At 34.0% G+C, this 24,058-nt stretch overlaps 1 protein-coding gene across 1 annotated transcript in view; it reads right to left on the bottom strand.

Annotated features, from left to right (window-relative positions):
• The window catches only part of ATR (ATR serine/threonine kinase), a 117,259-nt gene that overhangs the window by 4,351 nt on the left and 88,850 nt on the right, over positions 1-24,058 (bottom strand). Inside the window, exons 36-45 of the mRNA XM_063113819.1 lie at positions 18,921-19,063; positions 13,307-13,404; positions 12,549-12,781; positions 11,017-11,151; positions 9,433-9,633; positions 8,228-8,371; positions 6,524-6,674; positions 2,042-2,198; positions 1,772-1,925; positions 349-500 (exon numbers count right to left, since the gene is read on the bottom strand). Of these exons, the coding sequence (XP_062969889.1) occupies positions 349-500; positions 1,772-1,925; positions 2,042-2,198; positions 6,524-6,674; positions 8,228-8,371; positions 9,433-9,633; positions 11,017-11,151; positions 12,549-12,781; positions 13,307-13,404; positions 18,921-19,063 (1,568 nt within the window). The remainder of the gene's footprint in view (positions 1-348; positions 501-1,771; positions 1,926-2,041; positions 2,199-6,523; positions 6,675-8,227; positions 8,372-9,432; positions 9,634-11,016; positions 11,152-12,548; positions 12,782-13,306; positions 13,405-18,920; positions 19,064-24,058) is intronic.

Here is a 24,058-nt window from a genome sequence, read left to right as displayed (position 1 = left end):
TAGATTAGTGGTTGCAAGGGGATGGCTGGGAACAGGAAAGCAGAGAGGGAAAAGGACTGGGAGTGACTGCTAGTGTGCCTATGGGATTTCTTTTTGGGGTGATAAAAATGTTTTCAAATTAGATAGTGGTAATGGTTGAACAATCTTGTGGATATACTAAAAATCACTTTGTGTATACATACTTTAAAAGGGGTGACTTTAATGGTATATGAATTATATCTTATTGAAGCTATTAAAAAATCTACTTCTGCCAATGCAAAGTGGTTTCTATACAAAGAAAACATACTTAGGGATCAATAATTACATTCAAGGTTCCTGTTAAATTATTTACAAAGTATACGTGATTACCTCATTAAAGGCTCTCTCTGATCTCTCATCAACCTCATTGTAACTTCACATGCTCTTCGAAAAAGACCCTCTGTTCCCATAGGACCCATTCCATTAACCATATTATGAGTCAGGCGAAATGGTACAATTTCTGGAACTTCAAAGGTTTCTCCCTTAAAACCAATGCATTTTATTAAAAGTAACAATGTTAGAATTTTAAAGTCTTTACTTGAAGAGTTTAGAACTTCATGTCTAGACTTTTAGCAAAGAACAAAAATATCCTTAAAATATTTATATTTGTAACTACATTAGGGGCTTATACCATGAAAGTATGAGTCATGAAAGAATCAAAACAAACAAACAAACCAAAAAAATCCCCCCAAAAAACAAAGAGTGACTGTGCTTTTGGGGAACTGAACCCACAATTTGATCTTAAATATGATCTAGAAGATGGATGGACTTATCCTTCAATAAATTCAGTACAAAAAATAGTATTATAGAGAAATTTTTATTCAATCAATATTTAGTCTCATATTAATTCCTTTAATATCTTTCTTAAATAATGTGAAATACAAACAAATATCCTCATATTTTTCTTTTTTTAAAGACTTTCACTTTAAAACAGGTGGGGAAAAGAAACTGCCAAGCATTAGATGCTCACATCCATCAGGCAGGAAATAAAACATGTCATATAATGAAGTCCAGTTTATGCTCTATTATTCTCTAACCTGCCTCTCCTAGGGGCCTTTCAACTCTCCAATTAGCTACCATAAATTCCTCTCTTGCATGATTTAATCTATACCAGCAATTTATCTCTGATTTGTTCTCAACTGGGTCTATGGCCTTTCTTGGTTTCCTGTGACAGCACAAGGCAACCCACAGAATATGAGGTTGAAGAAAATTGTGGGCTAACCTACCAGTCTGCCCTCCAACATCACAACATTTGAAAATGATAGCAGGCCTTAAAGATGAGTCCACTTGCCTTAATTTATTCCCAGGCCCCACTCTGGACCTACAGAATAAGATTCTCCTGGGTTGTTTCCTAGGTATCTGTTTTTTTTTTTTTTTTTTAAACTCTTGGATAATTCTGATATGCTGCCAGATTTGGAAACCATCATATTAGACTACTCTGTCTCTCTGAGTCTCAGGAAAATGAACCGATCTGCCTATGTTCACATAACTAATAAGTCATTGAATCAGAACTTGAAGCTGTGATTTTAGACTTCAAGTTCAGTGTTAGGTTTATTATATCACTCTTCTAAGTTCTCTCCCTCCTAAGTTGCTTTATTATGGAGTCCACTGATAAAAACTAGTCAACAAACTCTCAATGTGACTCAGCTTTGAGTATAACTGCTAACAATAGGTATAAGTAGTAAGAAGAGCTGTTGAAGAAAGGAAATTGGGAGAAAACAGACAATTAACTAGAGGAAGTCATATCACACACCTTATTAAAAAGACAGTTGAAATCCACATGTACACATTCACCAGTCAAAGAATCAAAGAGGATGTTTTCACCATGACGGTCTCCAAGCCCCAGGATATAACCAACCATTGACATTACTGCAGTGGAACGGCAATATGCTGATCTGCTACTGTACCTAAATGAAACACAATGCCAATCAAATATCCTTATGTCATATGAGATAACATAAATCCAAAATATTAAAACTAAACATTTCAACCATAACAATGTATTATATTCTTGGTAACTTACCACGATGTAGGATCAGGGAATGTTCTTAGAAACCACTCATGAAAAATAGGAGGATGCCTGGGCAGGAGAAATTCTCGGAATACTTTGAGTTTTTCAGACAAAGCTGCTGCCTTTGGTAGCATACACTGGCGAAGTTCCTTTCCCGTCATATACACTCCTGCAAGGCAGAATGATTTTCATTAATAACACAAACCAAGTAAGAAAAGAGTCAAAATGGGGGAAGTTCTGGTCAAGAAGACGGAATGGATGGTTCCCAGCGTCACTCTCTCCCACAAATCAACCAATTTACAACTATAAAAATGTAACATCAGCCAAGCTGGGGCTGCTGGAGCTCAAGGGAAGAGGAGGAGAGACCTATGGAGTTCATGAAGGCCGGAGAAACCACAATCAGCTGCTCTGAGCATTTTGGGCTGCGGCTGCTTTAAGGCTCGAGCTAATGAGCACATGGAGCAGGAGCCAGCATAAGTTGTAGCTGTGCCCTTCAGATGGAGTTACTTGGAGGCGGCACGGGAGAAGGAGGCCTTGGTGGCCCCCAGGACAGCAAGACCACTAATAGGGTTCCCATGGACCTATGCAGGACCGAGAAACCAGAACAAGTGAGAAAAGGGAGCCATTCAGAGGCCAGTGAGTCATCACAAGGGACCAGGGCAGGGCCCATCCAATGGGAAGTATTTAGAGCACAGGCAGTGGGGAAGACAGGCCCACAGGGAGAACACTGGGGCACAGCAAGCACAGCCGATCTGCCCCCCAATCAGCGCAGGACCACTCAGAGGAGACTGGTCAGGAATGCAGAATTGCATGGAGTGCAGTGTGATGAAAAAACTCAGGCCCAGATCAGTGATTCTACACAACAAAGATCCACCAAGTCTCTGGAGAGCCGAAAGTACCTATAAGGTCAACCATTAAACCCTGAGCTGCACAAAAAGCCTTCCCTAGGGAAACAGCAGCAAAGCAGCAATTTAACTCAACCACACAGTTCAAGTACAGGTTCCCACAGGAAGTTCCCTCATTTTAGAAGTAAGCAAAGGACAAAAAATTAGTTCTGACCTAGGCACATCACCAGAGCCTCAGGGCCTGCCCGGGGACCTGGGGCATGGAGAAGGGGACGGATCGCCCTCCCACAATCAGGCACACCATGCCAGCGCCTTGGGGCCTGCCCAGTCACCCGGGGCATGGACAAGGGGACCAGACCCCACTCTCACAACCAGGCACACTGCACCAGTGCCTTGGGTCCCGCCAGGAAACCTGAGGCAAGGAGAAGGGGACTGGACCCTCCTCCCACAACTAGGCACACCATGTCAGTGCCTTCGGGCCTGCCTGGGGACCCATGTCATGGAGAAGGGGACTGGACTCCCCTCCCACAACCAGGCACACTGCCAGCACCAAGGAGCATGCCACGAATATCACCTACAAGTGGGTGGCCCTCCACAGCCACCACAATAACCATGGCTGCTATGAAAGCGGCTAGACACCACAACCACCACACAGACGGTCTGCCAACCACTGCAGTGCATTGACACAAGGAGAGTCACCAGCAGAGATAAAGAAAAGAAGAGGATGTCTCTCTCCACAAAGCCCATTTCAGAGTGACAGAAGAAGCATCTGCTTTATGATAATATTGGGGGACCTGATCACACCTCTCAGCATTAGACAGATCATCTAGGCAACAAATTAACAGAGTAACCATTATTCTTTCACAAGGGGAGAAGAAATCTAGGTCAATTAGAGGCGGGAGGAGGGAGGGAGTGAGAGATTGGACAAGGGGCATAAAGAATAATTACAATTTGTAACAATATATATGCTAGTAATAATGATTTGATCAATATATATCAATATTGAACCCCCAAAATATGTATAATCAATTTCGATTCAAAAAATAAAATTAAAAAATAGAGCCAAAAATTTTTTTGTTAAGGTATGACAGTAAATGTCTACTTTGATTCAAATTGTTATTAAAAAACAAAAGTAAGTGAAAAATTTTCAGTTACATATACATAAACTTACTATCTGATATTATAATAAAATAAACAAACCACATTATCTTCCCTTAATACTTATTCAAAGTGAAGCTTCTTACTAATGAAAAAAAATTATTTTTGGTGGCTGGCTGGTGCAGAGATCCAAACCCATGATCTTGGTGTTATAAGGCTGCACTCTAACCAACTGTGCTAACCAGCCAGCCCTTTATTAATGAAAATTAATGTCAACTAAAACCAATATTGTGGAATCAAATAACTCCAAAATATAAGACTAAGAATAAATACATTGTCAATGGTGACCCTTGAAGTGTGAAAATGTTGTAGCCCTCGCTAAAATTATAGTGATCTCTCTGTTAATCAGGATATAGTATAGGTCTGAACTGAACCATTACTAAGAAACCCACATCGGTGGTCTGAAATGATTTATTTTATGTGAAGGCTAGCCTATAAAAACTCATAGTATTACTGATTCTTAAACTAATCCTGTAGAATCCAAATCATCTGAGGAAGCAGAAGTTGTTTTACAAACAAGCTTACAATTTGAGGTTTTCAGCCTCAAATGTTGTTCAACTGAGTTCATAAGATGGAAAATATTTTTTTAAAAAGCCAAGAGCAATAACTAAAACTGATACAATTTTTCATCCTCATAAATAAAATAGTCAACAGCAAGTTCCTTGAAATCCAGGTGTTTGAGTTTCTGCAACAATTCTGCAACATATTAGCCATGTGAACTTGGACATGTTACTTAACTTCTCTGGCACTGTCCATAAAATAGGGATAATTAGGCTTATTAACAATAATAAATAAAATATTGTATATAACATACCTAGCTCAATACCCATAATATAGTAATATATTAATATTACTTATTGTTATGGATTGAACTATATCACTCAAAAAAACATGTTGCAGTCCTAACCCTTGGTACCTGTGAATGGGACCTCATTTGGTAATAGGGTCTTTGCAGAGGTAATTAGTTTAAGATATGGCAGGCCCTTAATTCAATAATCCAATGACTATTGTCCTTATAAGAAGAGAAAACAGAGACTCAAAGACATAGGAAGAACACTATGTGCTAACAGAGGCACAGTGATGTGATACATCCACAAGCCAAGGAATACCAGAAACTGAGAGAAAGGAAAGGAACATGAGCCTTCAGAGAGATCATAGTCCTCCTGACACCCTGATTTTGAACATTTAGCTTCCAGAACTGTGAGATAATAAATTTCTTTGTTTAAAGCCACCTAGTTTATGGTACTTTGTTATGGCAGCCCTGGGAAACTAATATACTTATCTTCTACTGCAGTTGCTGCAGTCTGATAACCTGATCTATTTAATATATTGCATCACAGGGATTTAAAAAATGTTTTATTTTGAAATAATTTTAGACTTACAAAAAATTACATAAATGATACAGATAGTTCCCATATATTATTTGCCCAGCTTTCCTTAATGTTCATGTTTTATAACAATAGTGAAATTATTTAAGCCAGGAAATTCTTGTTACTGTATTATTAACTAACCTTCAGACCTGATTCAAATTTCACCAATTATCCCACTTGCCCTTTTTCTGGGCCAGGATCTAATCCAGGATTCAACACTGCATTCACTTATCATGTCTCCTTAATGTCATCAAATCTGGGAAACTTCTTTGTCTTTTAGTACTTTGACATTTTTTAAGAGTTCTCACCAATTATACTTTTGTTTCTCCACTGTAAAGTTACTATATTTTTCTCATAATTATTAAGCATCTTTCGGAAAGATACTTTGAGACTCTGCCAATAATCTCATCATATTTTGCCTATTAATTTTAGCATCCATTGATAATCACTGCCTGTAACAATTATTGCTATGGCGTTTGCTAACTGGTGATTTTCTATTTCCATCAGTCCTTCTACATCTATTCATTGCAGCTCTACTGTAAGGAAGAACTGTTCCTACTTCCCTATTTATTTATTTACTCAAGTATTTGTTTTTATCAGTATAGACTAATGTCTATTTTACTCCATGAGTTATAATAAATTACTGTCATTATTTACTTTGTTGCTCAATCATACTAGGTTTAGACAGTGGGAACCCCTTCTTCTAATCTAACACTTCACGTTTCGTTCTAGTATTCTCTTTCCTTTTCTTTCTTTGACAGTGAGAAAAGTAGTTGTCATCTGCAATATATTTACTTATTCAATAAAGACTAGTATATACATAAAGTCCTTTCAGAATTGCTAACTGATACCTGTGAAAAACAAATTTTCATAAACATTTATGTAAGCTACCTCAAATCCTTTTGGGATGCAGATGGGGAAGGAATAAAAACACAAGGAGGGAAGGAAAGAAAACACACATATATAGAAACTTCTATATATAGAATCTAGAAATTTCACTACGGCTTATACCAAAAAATATATGTTGGTATATGTTAATAACAATTATAAACATATTATATATGTTAATAGCTATTATAACCCATATTATATACTTAGATCATAAAAATTAATTTTAGTACCCTTTTCCTTATATAGTTTGGTCAGAATAGGTCTCAAGCCAGCAGTGTTGTTTACCCATTCAATAATCCCACATTCATCATTCAGTGGAATAACTGCATATGTTCGAATATGAAGTTCTCTTCTACGAGATTCTGCATCTTTTCTTAAGCACTATTAAAAAAAAAATACACATAAATTTAAAAATAGAATAGAATTCAAAATTTCTAAATGTTGTATCTAATATATCTAATTATCTTATTTAGATATATATATCTAATATATCTAGTTATTCTAATCAAATTTAATCTAATTGTTCATTTCATAGCAAAAGAATGTCAATGAAGGCTTACTATGTGGTATAGATGAATAATTCTTCCAAACGGTAGGTAAGGAAACTGCTAATCAGATTCCTAATCTATTTTCAAATAATTAAAAATGCCTTGGGTAAGTCCTTCTTTTAAATTATTCATTATTAATGTCACAAGAATATTGTGTTAAATACTCTAGTTATATAATTAACATGACAAAATACTGATGTTTTATTTTCTATTGCTTTATAAATATTACTGAAACCTTAAGTCCTTAGGCACAGAGACTGCTGTTTAATTCTGATTATCTCAAAAAGACATAAACAAGAGTTAGTTCTATGACATCCTCAAAATGTATTTCTTACTGTTGCAGTTTATCACAGCTTTATTTTAAAAGTTATTCTCTATCAGAAGAAAGCTTACTTGTCTTATCTTATTAATCCTGATATATTAGATAAAGAAAAACAGTATTATATTTAATTCTAGAACTATATGAAGGAAACTAAGCAAACATCGATAACTGTAATTTTTTCAATTCAAAAGTGCAATCACTGACCAAAAACACGCTTTAAACTTTAAGAAAAAGTAGGTTCCATATATGCCAGGAAAACAGTATGGCATTAGAATCTCACGTAAATATCAGTGTGTGGCCTCCAAGACTAACATAGTGAAACTGTAGTTTTTCGCAAACTTGACCATGTTAATGAGAGGGGACACTAATGAAATACCTTAATCAAAGTAACAAAACCAATTAAGGTAAATTTACAAACTAAACCAGGCCACTTGATACTTGAACCAGAAAAACACTCAAGCATCTCTGAGAAGAACATCCTAATGGGTTTTTCTTTTTCTTTTTTTGGTGGCTGGATGGTAAGGGAATTTGAACTCTTGACCTTAGTGTTATCGACACCGTGCTCTAACCAAGTGAGCTAACACGCCAGCCCACTAATGGTTATAAAATGAATGAACCTTGAAGACATAATGCCGAGTGAAATAAGCCAGTCAAAAAAGGACAAATACCACTTACACGAGGAACCTAGAATGGTCAAATTCATGAAGACAGAAAGTAGAATGATATTTGCCGGAGGCTGGGGGAAAAGGAAATAGGGAATAATTGTTTGATAGATACAGAATTTCAATTTGGGAAGATGAAAAAAAGTTCTGGAACGGATAGTGTTGATGGTTGCATGACAAAAGGAATATACCTAATGCCAATGAATTATATACTTAAAAATGGTTAAAATGGTAAATTTTACGTTGTGTACACTTTATCACAAGAAAATTAAGTGAAAATGGAAAAGATAGTACATTTCATTTCCTCTTTTTAAGAGTGATCTATTCGCATACCAAAAAGCCTATATATCACATTGATAATAATTACAGAAATTCTAAAATGAAAGCAAATTATCTCCAAACCTTATTAATCAAGGAATTGAATTCCATTAGTCTACAATCCTTTCTCAGGTCATCTTTTGGCTTACACATCATGATGTAAAACTTTCCATCTGAGCCTTTTAAAGAGATCTTCTTTGGTTTCTGAAGAGAAGAAAGAATCTCCACCTAAAAGATGATATAAGTTATATACAAATTAAGGCCCAAATTCTTTGTTTAAATATCTAGATATAATATTGAGTTATATAACATAATAAAAGGAGAGAATATAATAAACTACATTATAGAGTAAATTTGTGTTTTAACAATTTTTTTTCTCTTACTTATCTATGATGTCTGAAAAGAATGGTTGCCTGTGAATAGAAAGACATTTTCACCCATTAGGAATGACTATGACGTGGAAAGATTACTTCATCAGCAATATAAGTACTTACACATTCAAATTTAGGCAGGCCCCTTCAAAGCAGTCACAATGTTTAAAAGATTTTTGAAACATTTTTAGGACCTTTCTTCAGAGCCTGAGACTCTGTTTTTAAATGACTTTAATGATAAGAAATGTTTATCAATTGAAAGTAATTTGTTTTTCAAAAAAAGAAACTACTCCAAAATCAAGTCTACCGAATGAGGTGAGTCAATAAGGTGAATAATATACAAAGCATGAGTGTAAATAATAAGAATGATCTCATTATGTGGTTTGGTAACTGGCTCTGAATGTAGTTAACAAATGTCTTAAGCCATGAAACACTGGAATAAATATAGAGTTCAAAAGTATTTACTTAGAAGTGCTCTAGTACCATTTTAAGAAAATAGTCACATATTTAAAGTCACATTTCATACTTCCAAAAAAAAAAAGAAAAATAAAGTTTTTACTAGTGGAATATCCCTTCCTCCCCCAAACAAACAAAACTTGTATTTTGTTCTTTCTTTTCTCCATTTTAAGGACAAAGTACAGTATGGAAAAATCAAATTGTGAAAAAATAAAGATCATAGTCACACTAAAACAATATAGGTAGATGAAAAAATCAAAATATTACAGTGAACATGGGATTTTTATCACCGAATTTTGTCCCATCAGAACAAGTTTTACTTTTCTGTATTTCCAAGTATTTTTTTCTATACAAATAAAATTCACATAGATTCTGAAAAAAAATGCTTTTTAGCTTAATTTGAAGTTTTTAACTTAATTAAAATTTAAAATCATGTTACAGTCATATAAAACTGAAGTTTACCGTATCATCAAAGCTTGCAATATAGGCCCAATGCCCAGGAAATGGCTCGTGGTTAGCATGGGCACCTGGAATTGATGGAAGAGTAGGTATCATGACTGACTGCAAAGGAATGAGGATTTCACTAAATGTTGCTTCTTCTACCAACTTTTTAAGCATTTTAAAATGAGTGCTCATGCTTAATGTAGAACTACTTCCATCAACCTGAAAAAAAAGTAGTACATTTTAATGTCTGTGTTTACCTTGAATTATAGAATGTTTAACTTCAACCCCAACAAAAATTTCACTTTTACAACATCTTATTCATTATCAGACATTAGAAAATCCAAAAAGCTCTGTAAATCGAACTCCTTTTTTTTGTACCAAATCTCATTTGGCAGCAAAATGAAACCTGAACTTCTTACTGTAAAGGTCAATACATTTCACTGTAGGAACAGTTATGTGTTTGATTATGTGACATTCTAACAGATATTCAGTGGTAATATCTAATATAAAGTATGTGCACTGTTATTACCTTTAAAAATCTGAAAAATTCTGAATTCCTAAGTGTAGCTTAACACAAAGGTTTCATATAAAGAACTGGCAACCTGTACATGTAAAGAACTTAGAACACTGCCAGTGTTTAACAAATGTTGGCCATCATTATAACATTGTTTGTGAGAACAGCAAATACATCAGAGGTCAAATAGGATTAATGGAGATAGCAAAAGTAGATTAGCCTTTTGAGATGTTTACTGATGAAGGGAAGGTAAACGATAGGGTAGTCTGTATCTTTTCACCTATAAACAGTTTATAGACATTGAATATTTGTCAAGTGAAATCTAGCTATTTACCTTATGGAGTCTCTCTCTCCCTCCTTACAACCACCTTCACTCCCCACTTTTACCTTTCCTACACATTCTTTAAGGTTTTTCCCTCCAATTCCTTAGGAAGAATAGTAAGTCATTCCTGTAAACATGTTCCTACATTAGCCGGAAGTCTATTGAAAGAAGTACTTATTACTCTAGATAATTACCATATGCTTAGTTCCCTACATGACTATGAGAACCTCAAGGCGGAACACGTCTTACTCATCTTTGTTTCCCTTTGCACAGTGCTTGTCCCCTTGTTGACAATGAAATGTGTACTGAAAGAATGAAAACCAAAGCCCTGACCTTCTTTCCTATCATATGTGTAAGTTAATGTATACAAGTTTTCAAAGTTCAAAGATGTGAAAGAGAGACTGTCATAGAGACTACTTTAAATAACTTTTTTTTACCTATTTATATTTTTATGGCTTATTTCACATCCTCTACTTAAAATCATTTCTGAGAAATATGTATAATCTACTCAGAAAATTCACATTAAGAACTTTTAGAAATGTAAAGGATATTTGGAAGTGGGACATATGTTAGCAATTTTAAAAACAGCTTATTAAGATAAATTGTACATATTTAAAGTATACAATTTGATAAATTTTGAAATATGCATATACCTATATATGCCAGAATTTTAATTTAATCAAATCAAATAAAAACAGCTGAGATCATAAGTTTTGTATAAAATTATCCAACATTGGTCTATAAGCAATAAGATTCATAACAGTACCGGTCTATTGCACAATTCTAGAAGTTTATCTGTTAGGCGAGTTGCATCTCCAACAAACTTTTCTAAGGATTTTTTCATACTGATAGCTTTATTTAGGATTTCCTTGCATCTGTTCACACGCATGGGATAAGAAGACTGTTGGAAAAAAGATTTAAATGAAATTTTATGCAAGATTTTAAAAATATAACTAAACTTTTGATTGACAAAAATCAGCTTAAAAAGTATTCATGATAAGAGTTTATTGAGATACAAATTTCCTTGAATTCAATTTGGCAATGCCATCAAGACACATTAAAATTTTGCTATCCTGTGACATGGTTAATTCCCTTCTTGGCATCTACCCTGAAAAAAATAATCACAAATGAGAATAAATATCAATGTATCTAGATGTAATATAATAGCAAAAAAAAAAAAAAATAGAAATAACCTTAATGATCAATTAAATAGATAAATAAATTATAAAAGGGTATTTAAAAATTTTATGTAATTACTAAAATCGAATCATCAAAGAATATTTAATAATTGGGAACAATCTTAAGTGAAAAATATGATATGTCAATAATCTAAATTTAGTGTGCTAAAATATGCTTAGAAAATGTACATACAAAATATTAATATACAAAATATACAAAATTAATATATAAATGTATGAAATATTAAGGTACAAAATTACATCAAAATATTAATGACTGGTAGAAGGTATGAATTTTAATTTTTGTCTATACATCGTGTATTTTCTAAATTCTCTAAAAAAGTACTTATATTGATCAATTTACAAATTTCCATTAATAATGCAATAAACATTTTTTAGTATTAATAGTTCAAGTACTTTGGATTAAAACACTTGGAAGAAAATAGGTTTACCATTTTACACCAAGCACTAACAGTTTACTGGACTTCATAAAGAAAACACATGCTGAATTCTTTGATCTTAAACACACTTATCACTTCATTTCATATGCTAAATAGCTCCAAACATTAAAATGTGATATAATGCTATAACTTGCATATTTTTAAAAAGTAATTGCCAAGATATGGAATCAACCTAAATGTCTATCGAAAGACGACTAGATAAGGAAAAAGTGGTATATATACACCATAGAATACTACTCTGCCATAAAAAAAAAAAAATTAAATTCTCCTATTTGCAACAACACAAATGAGCTTGGAGAAACTTATGGAACTTGGAGAAAGCATACCTGGGGATACAAAGTGGAGTGTTGGGGAGTGGGATGGGGAAAGAGGTCAGGAATAATTGGGTGGGGGACATGAGGTATAATTGCAATTTGCGGTAATGGGCATGCTGCCAGTATGACTCTGGCCATCACACCCTGGGCACGAGTGGTGACAATCAGCTTGTATCTCATGAATATTCATAACCAATTAAAAAAATGTACCATACAAATAAATAAATAAAACATAAAAAGAAAATTAATATAGAAGAGAAACCCTGGAACTTGTGTCTACATATTAGCATTAAATAATTAATGCCATGTAAAATGGTAAAAGACACTGTGGTGATTAATACATACCTTTGACACAGCTGTCATCATCCACATTGCTTGCTGAGGATAGGCCAGAAACACTTTGGCTATTATTTCCATCAAGACAACAAAAACTTCGTCAAGAGAATGACAGATTCGAGAGATCAATTGTGAAAAAGCAGTCAAAAACTGATATGGAGCTAAATGATTTGTGTGTTCTGTGATAACCTTGTTTATTTTAGCTAAATCATTTCTCATTTGTACACGATCAGAGCGGCCAGCTGGGGGAGAAAAACCAGTTTAAAAAACAATAGAGAAAAAGGGGAAAAAAAACCAAACAGTATATCAATTCATTTCACAGAAGAAAATTTTGTTTTAAAAATAGCTTTAAAATATGTTATTCCCAAACTCAAAGCTAAATCAGTTGGCAATTTGCAAAGAGACAGTTACCTCTGTGCAAGTAGGAAAAATATTTAGGGCCATTAAAAAACCCAAGGGCCATTAATTTCCACTATCCATTGTAATTTTTAAGGTAAATTATTAACTAACATTTTTAGATACATGTTAGGTTCATCAAGAAATAATCAGATTTTCACTTGTAGTCCCTGAACTGCAACTACTTAAAAAGTCTATGATTTGTCTTTCCCTTCTTCTTTTAAACATGTAGTTTCTTGCTCCCATTTATATACTATTTTAATTATGAAAAGCATTCCTAGCTTTTAATAAATTAGATTGTCAAGCCATATCTGACTTTATGCCAGTTGTAATTCTTCTTAGTCCCTCAAAATTTTTACGTGAAGTTATACCTTTTTCCCATTCGTATGCCTTAGCACCGAAATCAAGCCATAGTGATAACATTCGTGGCATTGACTGATATATAAATTGATTTCCATACTGTAGAGATCTGCAATTATACAGATACAAAATATTATTAACAGTGTTATTTTTACATTATATGAATTAAAATTTAAAGACTTAAATTACCACTTCAGTTATATATAGCTTTCTGACAAAAATTATGGTGTCAATATTTCTTCCTAGTAGAGGTTATTTTTGACTCCTCTCTCCTTTTTTTTTTTTTTTTTTTTTTTTACTGTATTTCTCACTTAGCTCTATATTGCCTGTACCAAAATTATACAAGTTCTGACTTAGTCAAAGACCTGTCAATAATACTTTCAAATTATCCTTAGGATCTGTGCCTTCATTTGCATTCCATGGCCGTAAGCCTTTGTCAGGCCTAATCATTCCATTTCTGGGAAATTACAATAACTTGGTCATCCTAATTCCACATTTCTTCTCTTCAATAAATTCTAAACTAAAATTCCCAAAATTTTGGCTTTACCATGCTTTCTCCCTGTTCAAAAACAGGAATCTCCTACCTACAGATTAAGACTGTATGAATGACTCTGCCTGGGATTCAAATATTCACAATCTTGTGTCTCCATCATTTGCCAGTCTTAGTCTCTCACTACTCACAAGGATACATCTTCCATCAAGTCTACTTTCCTCACCATCCTGTGAAAAACCACTCAACCCTGTTTCTCGTCAAATCTGTGAAAAATTGGTAATGTCTTCTCCTTCTTGAATTTTTTTTTTGAGGTCAGAACATCGGCTTATTTTATTTTACCATAGTAAAATTTTTACTATGGTAAAATACCATCTTAATCATTTTTTAAGTGTACAGTTAAGTGGTACATTCATACTGTTTGCAACCACCATCACCATCTGTCTTCAGAACTTTTTCATCTCAAACTGAAACTTGGTACCTATTAACCACTAACTCCTCATTCCCCCTCCCTCCAGGCCCTGACAAACACAATTCTATTTTCTGTCTCTATGAATTTTACCATTCTAGGTACTTCATATAAGTGGAATCATACAGTACATGTCCTTTTGTGACCAGCTTTTTTCATTTAGCATAATGTCCTCAAGGTTCACCCATGTTGTAGCATGTGTCAGAATCTCCTTCCTTTTTAAGTCTGAATAATATGGATATACCACATTTTGCTTATCTATTCATCCCTTAATGGACACTTGGGTTCCTTCTGTGTTTTAGATATTGTGAAAAACGGTGCTATGAACATGGGTGTACAAATATCTTTTTGAGACCTGCAGGGGAAGTTTTATGACAGCTTTTCTGCAAGTATTAAGAGGAGGGGATTTTTCCCCCTTGTTTTGTCAGGATTTGTTTCCCCAGAAATTAGGAGAGCTACAAGTTTGTGGTTTTTTTTAATGTGTACAACATGATGATTTTGTTTAACATTTATTTACTCAAATTGACAAATTGTATATATTTATTACATACATGTTGTTTTGAAATATGCATACATTATAGAATGCCTAAATCAAGCTAATTAACATGTATTACTTCATGTACATATATTTTTTTGTGTTGAGAAAACTTAAAATCTATTCTCTTAGCAGTTTTCAAGAATACATGTTGTTAACTAGTCACCACATTGTACAGTAGATCTCTTGAACTTATTCCTCCTATCTAAACGAAAATTTATATCCTTTGACCATCTTCCCAACCATCCCACCCTCTGCCACTGCAGTAACCAGAATTCTACTTCTATGAGTTCAACTTTTTAAAATTCCACACATAAGTGGGGTTATGTTGCATTAGTCTTTCTATGCCTGACTTATTTCACTTAATGTCCACCAGGTTCATACATGTTGTCGCAAATGACAGGATTTCCTACTTTTTAAAGGATGAATAGTGTTCCATTGTATATATGTATCATCATTTTCTTAATGCATTCATCTGTTGATGGACACTTCGGTTGATTCCATAGCTTGACTATTGTGAATAATGCTGCAATGAACGTGGGAGTGGAGATATCTCTTGACATACTGATTTCATTTCCTTTGGATATATACCCATAATTGGGATTGCTGGATCATAAAGTAGTTCTATTTCTAATTTTTGAGGAATGTCTATACTGTTTTCCATCATGTCTGTACTAATTTACATTCCCACAGTGTGCAAAGATTCCCTTTTCTCCATATCCTCTCTAATACCTGTTATCTTCCATCTTTTTGATAAAGCCATTCTAACAGGTGTGAGATATCTCACACCCGTTTTAACCTGGGGTTTTAACCTACATTTCTCTGATGATTAGTGATGTTGAACATTTTTCCACATACCTGTGTTGGCCATTTTTGTCTTCTTTTTTTTAAGTCATGTTGTTTTCTTACTATTGAGGTGTTTGAGTTCCTTACATATTTTGGCTATTAATCCCTTATCAGACCTATGGTTTACAAATACTTTCTCCTGTTCCATAGGTTGTCTTTTCATTCTGTTGATTGTTTCCCTGGCTGTGCAGAAGCTTTTTAGTTTAAGGTAATCCTACTTGTCTATATTTGCTTTTGTTGCTTGTGCCTTTTGGTTCATATCCAAAAAATCATTGCCCAGACCAATGTCATGGAGTTTTCCTCTATGTTTGCTTGTAATAGTTTTATAATTTCAAGTCCTATATTTAGTCTTTAATCCACTTTGAGTTGATTTTTGAATATGGTGTGAGAATCTAATTTCATTCTTCTGCACATGCATATCAAGTTGTCCCAACATCATTTATGAAGAGACTGTCCTTTCCCCATTGTGTGTTCTTGGCACCTTTGCCAAAAATCAACTAACCATAAAGTATGAATTTATTCCTGGGCTCTATTCTGTTCCAATGGTCTATATGTCTGTTTTTATACCAGTACCAGGCTGTTTTGATTACATAACTTTGTAGTATATTTTGAAATCAGGTAGTGTGATGCCTCTAGCTTTGTTCCTTTTGCTCAGCAGGACATAGGTTATTGGGGTCTTTTGTGGTTCCATATGAAGTTTAGATGTTTTTTCTATTTCTATGAAAAATGTCATTGGTATTTTGAAAGGGACTGCATTGAATCTGTAGATTGCTTTGGGCAGCAGGGTCATTTTGACATTAATTCTTCCGATCCACAAATGTTGAATATCTTTCCATTTTTTGTGTCCTCTTTAATTTCTTTCATTAGTGTTTTGTGGTTTTCATTATAGATATCTTTTACCTCCTTGGTTAAATTTATTCCTAGGGTTTTGTTTTTGTTTTTGTTTTTGGTAGCTATTGTAAATGACATTGTTTTCTTGATTTATTTTTTGGATAATTTGTTGTAGTGTATAGAAATGATACTGACTTTTGATTTCACATTCTGCAACTTTACTGAATTCATTATTAGTTCTAATAGGTTTTTGTTGGAGTCTTTAGGGTTTTCAATAAGATCATGTGTCTGCAGACAAGAACAATTTAACTTCTTCTATTTCAATTTGGATGTCTTTTATTTCTTTTCTTTTTTTTAAATATCTGTTTGCTAAAATCATGCTTTATTTTTTAAATTTTTATTATTTATTATTGGCTAATTATTACTAACTACTCTAGCTAGAACTTCTCGTAGTATGTTGAATAGAAGTGGCAAGAGTAGGCACCCTTGTCTTTGAGGACAGGGTCCTTCCTGATCTTAGAGGAAAAGCTTTGAAATTTTCACCATTGAGTATGATGTTAAATGTGGGTTTGTCATATATGATCTTTATAGTGTGCAGGCACATACCTTCCATGCCTAATTTTTTGAGAGTTTTTATCATGAAAGGGTATTGAATATTGTCAAATGCTTTTTCTTTATCTATTTTGATGATCATATGGTTTTTGTCCTTTATTCTGTTAATGTGGTGTATCACAGTTATAGATTTGCACATGCTGAACCATCCTTGCATCCCTGGGATAAATTCTGCCTGATCATAGTGAATGGTCCTTTTAATGTGCTGTTAAATTCAGTTTTCTAAGGCTGGCTGTTAGCTCAGTTGGTTAGAGTATGGTGTCATAACACCAAGGTCAAGGGTTTGGATCCCCATACTAGCCAGCTGCCAAAAAAAAAAAAAAAAAAAATTAGTTTGCTGGTACCTTCTTCATAAGGCCTACCAGACTTCTGTAGCAATGCAGAGCAAAGAGGTATACCTCTGAAATCATGAAGCCAGTGGCTTAAGTTTTGACCTCAGATTTGCCCTCAGTCCATGACTTCTGGACTTGTTTGGTTCACTTTTGGTATCTGGCTGATATCAGAAAGATATTTCTTATATTTGTACCATTTATTTTGATATCTGATCACATATTCTATAATGTACCTTTACTTAAATGTTCTATGTACTAAAGGTTTCTCTCCCTAATTGAACTGTAGCTTCTTGAGGTCAACCATTGATATTTACAAAGTAATAATACAGTTATTCAATCAGACAGGGAATAAATATGTCTCAGTAGCTAATTTTACTCCTTAAAGCATGCAAATATTTTAACTACTATGGATAGAAATAGGTTCTAAAATAACCTTACTTTCTTGAAGTGTACTTTTAAAAATCTCACCCTGTGTCTAACAGTCTTATGCACATAGGGGACTTTAAATAACTACTTGTTTTAGAAGAAATGTGTTATATAAATTCCATATCCCAAGGTATGTGATTTATACTAAGACTAAAGAGCAAATGAAATAAAGCTATGAAAGAGCTATCACTATTTTCTAAAATAAAGCCATTTTAGAAAAGAAAAAGTGCATTTAATAATTGTTCTCTGCTTATGTTCCCATTTCAAAATGCCAATAGTCCAGGAATTTTCCACCAGTAACAAGCCACTAATAATCATTAATGAGTAAAATTAGCTTTGGATCTTATAAAATTTCATTTTGGGAAGAAAGACTTGGCAAATCCTCCTATCCTAATACTACTGACAGAGGAACAAATGCTGCTTTAGTTCCTAAAAATATTTAACTGAGAAGTCACAATACCTGATAATAATAGGCTATTTAAGTAGACTTATTGCTCCTGAAGTAAGATAGTTTTCAATGTAAAGCAATGGTACATGAGTATGGTAAAGAGAATGTATGGAATGTCATTATTACTTATAAGGAATTGATAATTTTTAAAAATATAAACAGTGGACATGAGACACTAAAGTTATATTTCATCTGTTATCTAGTTTCAGAATATGCTCTTTCGACAAGTCTAATGTTAAAATCCTGTTCATATACTACTTCCTACTGGAATGGCTGGTAGGAAATAATCTACTGCAATTAAATATGACAACTGAATGTATTAGATTTAGGGTCTTCTGGAATTCTACTAATGGGGACTCAGAGGGTGAGGGTCTGAAATAAAGATACTTAATTTTCTTTGTATATTTCTTGGTACTGTTGAATTTTTAAGTAATATATGCATATATTAATTTTCCATTAAAAGTTAATTTTAAAAGTGAAAAAATTACATAAAGAAAAAATTTACATCTAAAGTGATAGATTAAATTAGTACTAAAGCAGAAAACATTCTGAATATGCTAAAATATGGGATAACTGCTTAATATTAAAAGTTATCCTGACATATTTAATCTGCAAACATGCAGTTTTAACACTCACTTTCCAAAATGAAGGACTATATACCGGATGAGATCACCCTGCTTTTCCATTTTGTTGTCTGTGACCATAGGCATCAATTTGTCATAGTATTTGGCAAGGTAGAAATGGCCATCCTCCCACTCTGGCAGGAACAAGGTCACATCCTGTAAGAGAGAACACAGGATACTCACCTAAGAAACCCTTACATTATGCTAGGAAGTAAACTATAAATGGATGATTAGGGATCAAAAGTATGAGACCCACATGTAAACAGAGCAAGGTCAAAAGCACAATCACTTTTCGATGTGAGTTGGTTCTGGTGGGTTGTCCACTGGCCAACATAAAATGGTCTTATAATAATTAGCTATTTAGAAGATATAAGATAAATCAAAATAATTTCCAGATGGATTAAAGTATTTTATATATGTGTATACGTACATGTTTATAGTGAAAGATACTTAAAGAATCCTCAATAAAAGCAGAAGCGATATCAAATCTCTGAAGAGGGTAGGACTTGAAAAAGCACAGAAAATTATGGTAAAATAAAAATCACATATCTTATTTTTCTTTAAGCTCTCACACAATTTATCGCCTTCTTTCTCAACTCTTCCATGATCAGGCTTTTAAAAAGAATTGTCTACCTAGCATTCATTTCTCCAACTATTTATTTTTGGCTTCAGTCTTCACCATTCCACTAAAGTGGCTCCTTAAATCCAAGAAATACAGTAGCTCCCCCTTATCCACGGTTTTGCTTTTTGTGTTTTCAGTTACCTGTGGTCAACCACGGTCAGAAAACATTAAATGGAAAATTCCAGAAATAAACAATTTATAAGTTTTAAATTACATGCCATTCTAAGTAGTATCTATGCTGTATGTACATGCTACCCATCCATTAGTCACTTAGCCGTCTTGGTTATCTGATTGACTACTGCGGAATCACAATGCTTGTGTTCAAGTAATACTTATTTTACTTAATGATAGACCCAAAGTGCAAGAGTAGTGATGCTGGCATATTGCTATAATTATTCTATTTTATTATCAGTTGTAGCTAATCTCTTACTGTGTCTAATTTATAAATTAATCTGTATCATAGGTATGCATGTCTAGGAAAAAATAGTATATACAGTATAGGGTTCAGTACTATCCACAGTTTCAGGCATGTACTGGCCGTCTCCGAACGTATCCCTCACAGGTAAGTGGGACCTACTGTACTTCCCAATTCTAATCTCATTCAAGCTCTCTTCAGCATGTTTCTGTTGTCCAAGCCATTTCTTCTTTCAAACACTTTCTTCCCTTGGCTTCTGTGAGGTCACAATCTTCAAAGATTTCTCCTACCTTTCTGGTCACTCTCAGGCTCCTTTGTCATTTCCTCTCTCTGTTCCTCCTTTTATATATTTGTGTACTTTATTAATTTTAATATTATCTGGAACATGGTGGGAATTATATAAAATAGATGACTAAAAAAAAAATTTTTTTTTTCAAAATGAAGTTCCACTCTTCCAAACAAGTTTGAGAACACGGTTCAGACCAGGAACCTGAAATGAGACCCTGAGTTCCTTCGTTTCCTTCGTTTGTTCCTTCATTTCTTCCTTCCCTTTCTTTTCAAACTTTAAAAATTTATTTTGAAAAGTAAAATTCGCATACAGAAAATTATACAAATCTTATGTTTATCGATTGATCAATTATCACAAAGTGATTATCCCCATACAGGAAGTCCTCCCTCCCTTCTCCTCCTTTCCTTCCTTCTCTCTCTCTTTTTAGTTAAAATTTTAAAAAATTATTTTTAAAAGTAAAATTGACATAAACATGCACAAACCGTATGTGTATGGCTTAATCAATTATCACAAATTGATCACTCCCATAAGAGAACTCCAGAAACACGATTCCTATCATTTATCCCTCAATCACTATCCCTTTCTTTCCCCCCCAAAATAACCACTATCTCAATTTCTAATATAATAGTTTTTCCTATCTTTGAACTTTAAATAAATAGAATCACACTAATGTATTATTTTATATCTGGCTTCTTTCATTCAATATTATACTTGGCAGGTCAATCCAAATTGTTGGCTGTAACTTTGGCTAGCTATATAGTATTCCCTAATAGTAATGCGCCACAATTCATTTATCCATGCTACAACAGATTGACAGTTGGGTTATTTCCAGTATAAAATCTACAAATAATGATGTTATAAACATTCTTGTATGGGGATATATTGGGTCGTATTATATTTTGGATATGAGTCTCTTATCATTTACATGTGTTACAAGTATTGTCTAATCTGTGGCTTGCCTTAAATTCTCAATGGTATCTTCTGATGAACAGTAGTTAGTGTTTTTAGTCTGTTTAAGAAGTCCTGACCTAGATCAATGATCTACCTAAAATTTTTGCTTGTTTATGGTGTGAAGAAGGGATCAAGTTCAATTTTTTTTTCCTATAAGGTATCCAAATGACACAACAGTATTCATTGAAAAGACCATCTTTCGCTATTCTACCATACCATCTGGAACTTGTCTGGGTTCTCTGTTCTGTTGGTTTGTCTAACCTTACATAAATACACCACCATCTTAATTACTCTTTTTTTTTTTCCTTTGGCCGGTAAGGGGACCGCAACCCTCGGCACAGTGTGGTCTGCACCATGCTCAGCCAGTGAGTGAACCAGCCATCCCTATATATAGGATCCGAACCTGTGGCCTCGGCGCTATCAGCGCCGCACTCTCCCAAGTGAGCCACGGGGCCGGCCTTTAACTACTACGCCTTTATAATGAATCTTCATATGTATGCTGGTTATTCTCAGTTTGCCCCTCTAAATATACTTGCCACCCTTTGGCCTTTTCCACCCTGCTCAGTGCCCCATAAGATAAACATTGATGATTTACATCAATGCGTCTATTTGCCCCCTGGCTTCCTGTCAGGTTTAGGCAAGGGAGCGTAGCAACAGAAGATTAGATGGTAGGAGGAGAATGAAGTCAAGTTCTTTATACCCCCTGGTTTCCTCCCTGCCGGTCTGCAGTTGACAGTGGCTGTGTTTCTCTCCCTGAGGTCAACTTCTGGTTCAATGACCCTTTCCTACAACTACAGCTCTCTTTACAGATCCCAGTAAATGCTTTCTCCTTTTGCTCATTCAGGTCTAGAAGAGGCAATGGCTCCCTGCTACTGCTAGCCATGAGATAGTTTCACCATCCTTAGATGATTTCCCTTAACCCAGTTCTTCATTTAACTCTCCTCAATTACATCGTTTAATTGTGCCATCTGTTTCCTACCTGCACCCTACTTTATACAATATAGTAAAGAGTGTCTTGGATAGATTGGAATAGATTAAGGAGATGTGACAACTAATGCTATATGGGATCCTGGATTGAATTCTAGACAGAAAGAGGACATTATTGAGAAAACTGGTGAAATGTGAATATGTACTATTGTATCAATGTTAATTTCCTATTTCTGATAACTGTACTATGGTTAGGGGAAGCTTGGCGAAGGGCACATATGGGAATGCACTGTACTAATCTTGCAACTTTTAAAAAAGTCTAAGTCTATTATTTCAAGATAAAAAATTTAAAAAATAAAGGTTACAGTGCGAGAAAAAAATGTCTTGTTATTCCTGGCCTTTGCACTTCCACATAAATTTTAAATTCTAATTGTCCCTTACCTGTTAGCAGTTGATGAGGATCGCATAAACATCTAGGTCATTTGTACAGAAATGACATGTTTATATTATTGAATCTTCCCATCCACAAATGTGTTATAACCCCTAATTTATTTAGGTCTTTTTTGTAACTTCACTCAATAATGTTTTAATTTTTATTTCTGTAGAAGTCTTATACATCTTTTGTGCAACTTAATACGAGATTTTTCATATTTCTGATGCTATTCTAAATGGTCTTAAAAAATTTTTAAATCAACTTTTTGGGGGCATAATTTTATACAATAAAAGTTACATATTTTAAGTGTACACATGGATAACTTTTGACAAATATATATACCCATCACTCCAATCAAGATAATGAACATTGCTAACTCCACCCAAAGCTCCTGTGTGCACCCACCTTTGCCAACCATCTCCTCCTACCCACTATCCAGACACCTAAAATATGATTGCTAGCAATATACATTAGCTTTACCCTGTTCTAAAATTTCATATAAATGGAATCCAATATGTATTTTGTTATGTCCCTCTTCTTTCATTCAGCATGTCTGTGACATTAATCTACATTGCTGCATGTATCAGTAGTTCATTTCTTATTATGGAGTAATATTCCATTACATGATTATATCTCATTTTGTTTATCCATTCTCCTGTGGATGGCCACCTGGGTTATTTCCAGTTTTTGCAAATAAAGTTGCTATAAACATTTGTGTGTTTGTCTTTTATTGACATATGTAATTATTTCTCTTGGATAAACACATAGGGATGGAATGGCTGTCCATATGGTTAGGTGCATGTCAACTTTTTATGTTCCCACCTGCAATGATGAAAGGTCCAGTTATTGCAATAACAGGTATTGCTGGTCTTTTAGACGTTAGGCTATTCTAATTTGTAAAGTGGTATCTCATTGTGGTTTTAATTTACATCTTCCTGGTGACTAATGATGTTAAACATCTTTTCATGTACTTTTTGACCATTTATATGTATTCCTCATGAACTGTCTAAGACTTTTGCAGATCTTTAAACTGAGCTGTTTCTTAAGTTTTTGGGTTCGTTACAGTTTGGATTCAAGTCTTCTGTCAGATTTGTAGTATAAGTATTCTTTCCCGGTCTATGGTTTACTTTTTCATTTTCTTAACAGTGTCTTTTCTGGAGTACGTTTTAACTTTGATGGAAACCCAATTTACCAGTTTTTCTTTTATGGTTAATGCTTTTTGTGACCTAGGAAACCTTTGTCTACCCTAAGGTTGTAAACCTAAGGTTGTAAAGATTTTCTTCTATTTTTTCACCTAGTAGTTTATTACCTTAGTTTTCAGTCTAGGCCTATAATTCACTTTGAAGTAATTTTGTCTATGGTGTGAGTTAGGGGTCAAAAATAATTTTTTCCTCAGACAGATATCCAGCTAGTCAAGTACCAGTTGCTCATAAATAGTTTGTTTTATATTACTTTCTTGTTGGTCTACAGAAATAAAATTGATTTTTATATATTATGTTTTATCAATCAATCAA

Source organism: Cynocephalus volans, chromosome 11 (genome assembly GCF_027409185.1).
Source record: "Cynocephalus volans isolate mCynVol1 chromosome 11, mCynVol1.pri, whole genome shotgun sequence".
In the NCBI taxonomy this organism is placed as follows: Eukaryota; Metazoa; Chordata; class Mammalia; order Dermoptera; family Cynocephalidae; genus Cynocephalus; species Cynocephalus volans.
Note: the sequence above shows the minus strand (reverse complement) of the source record. Positions and strands in the feature narration are given on the sequence as shown.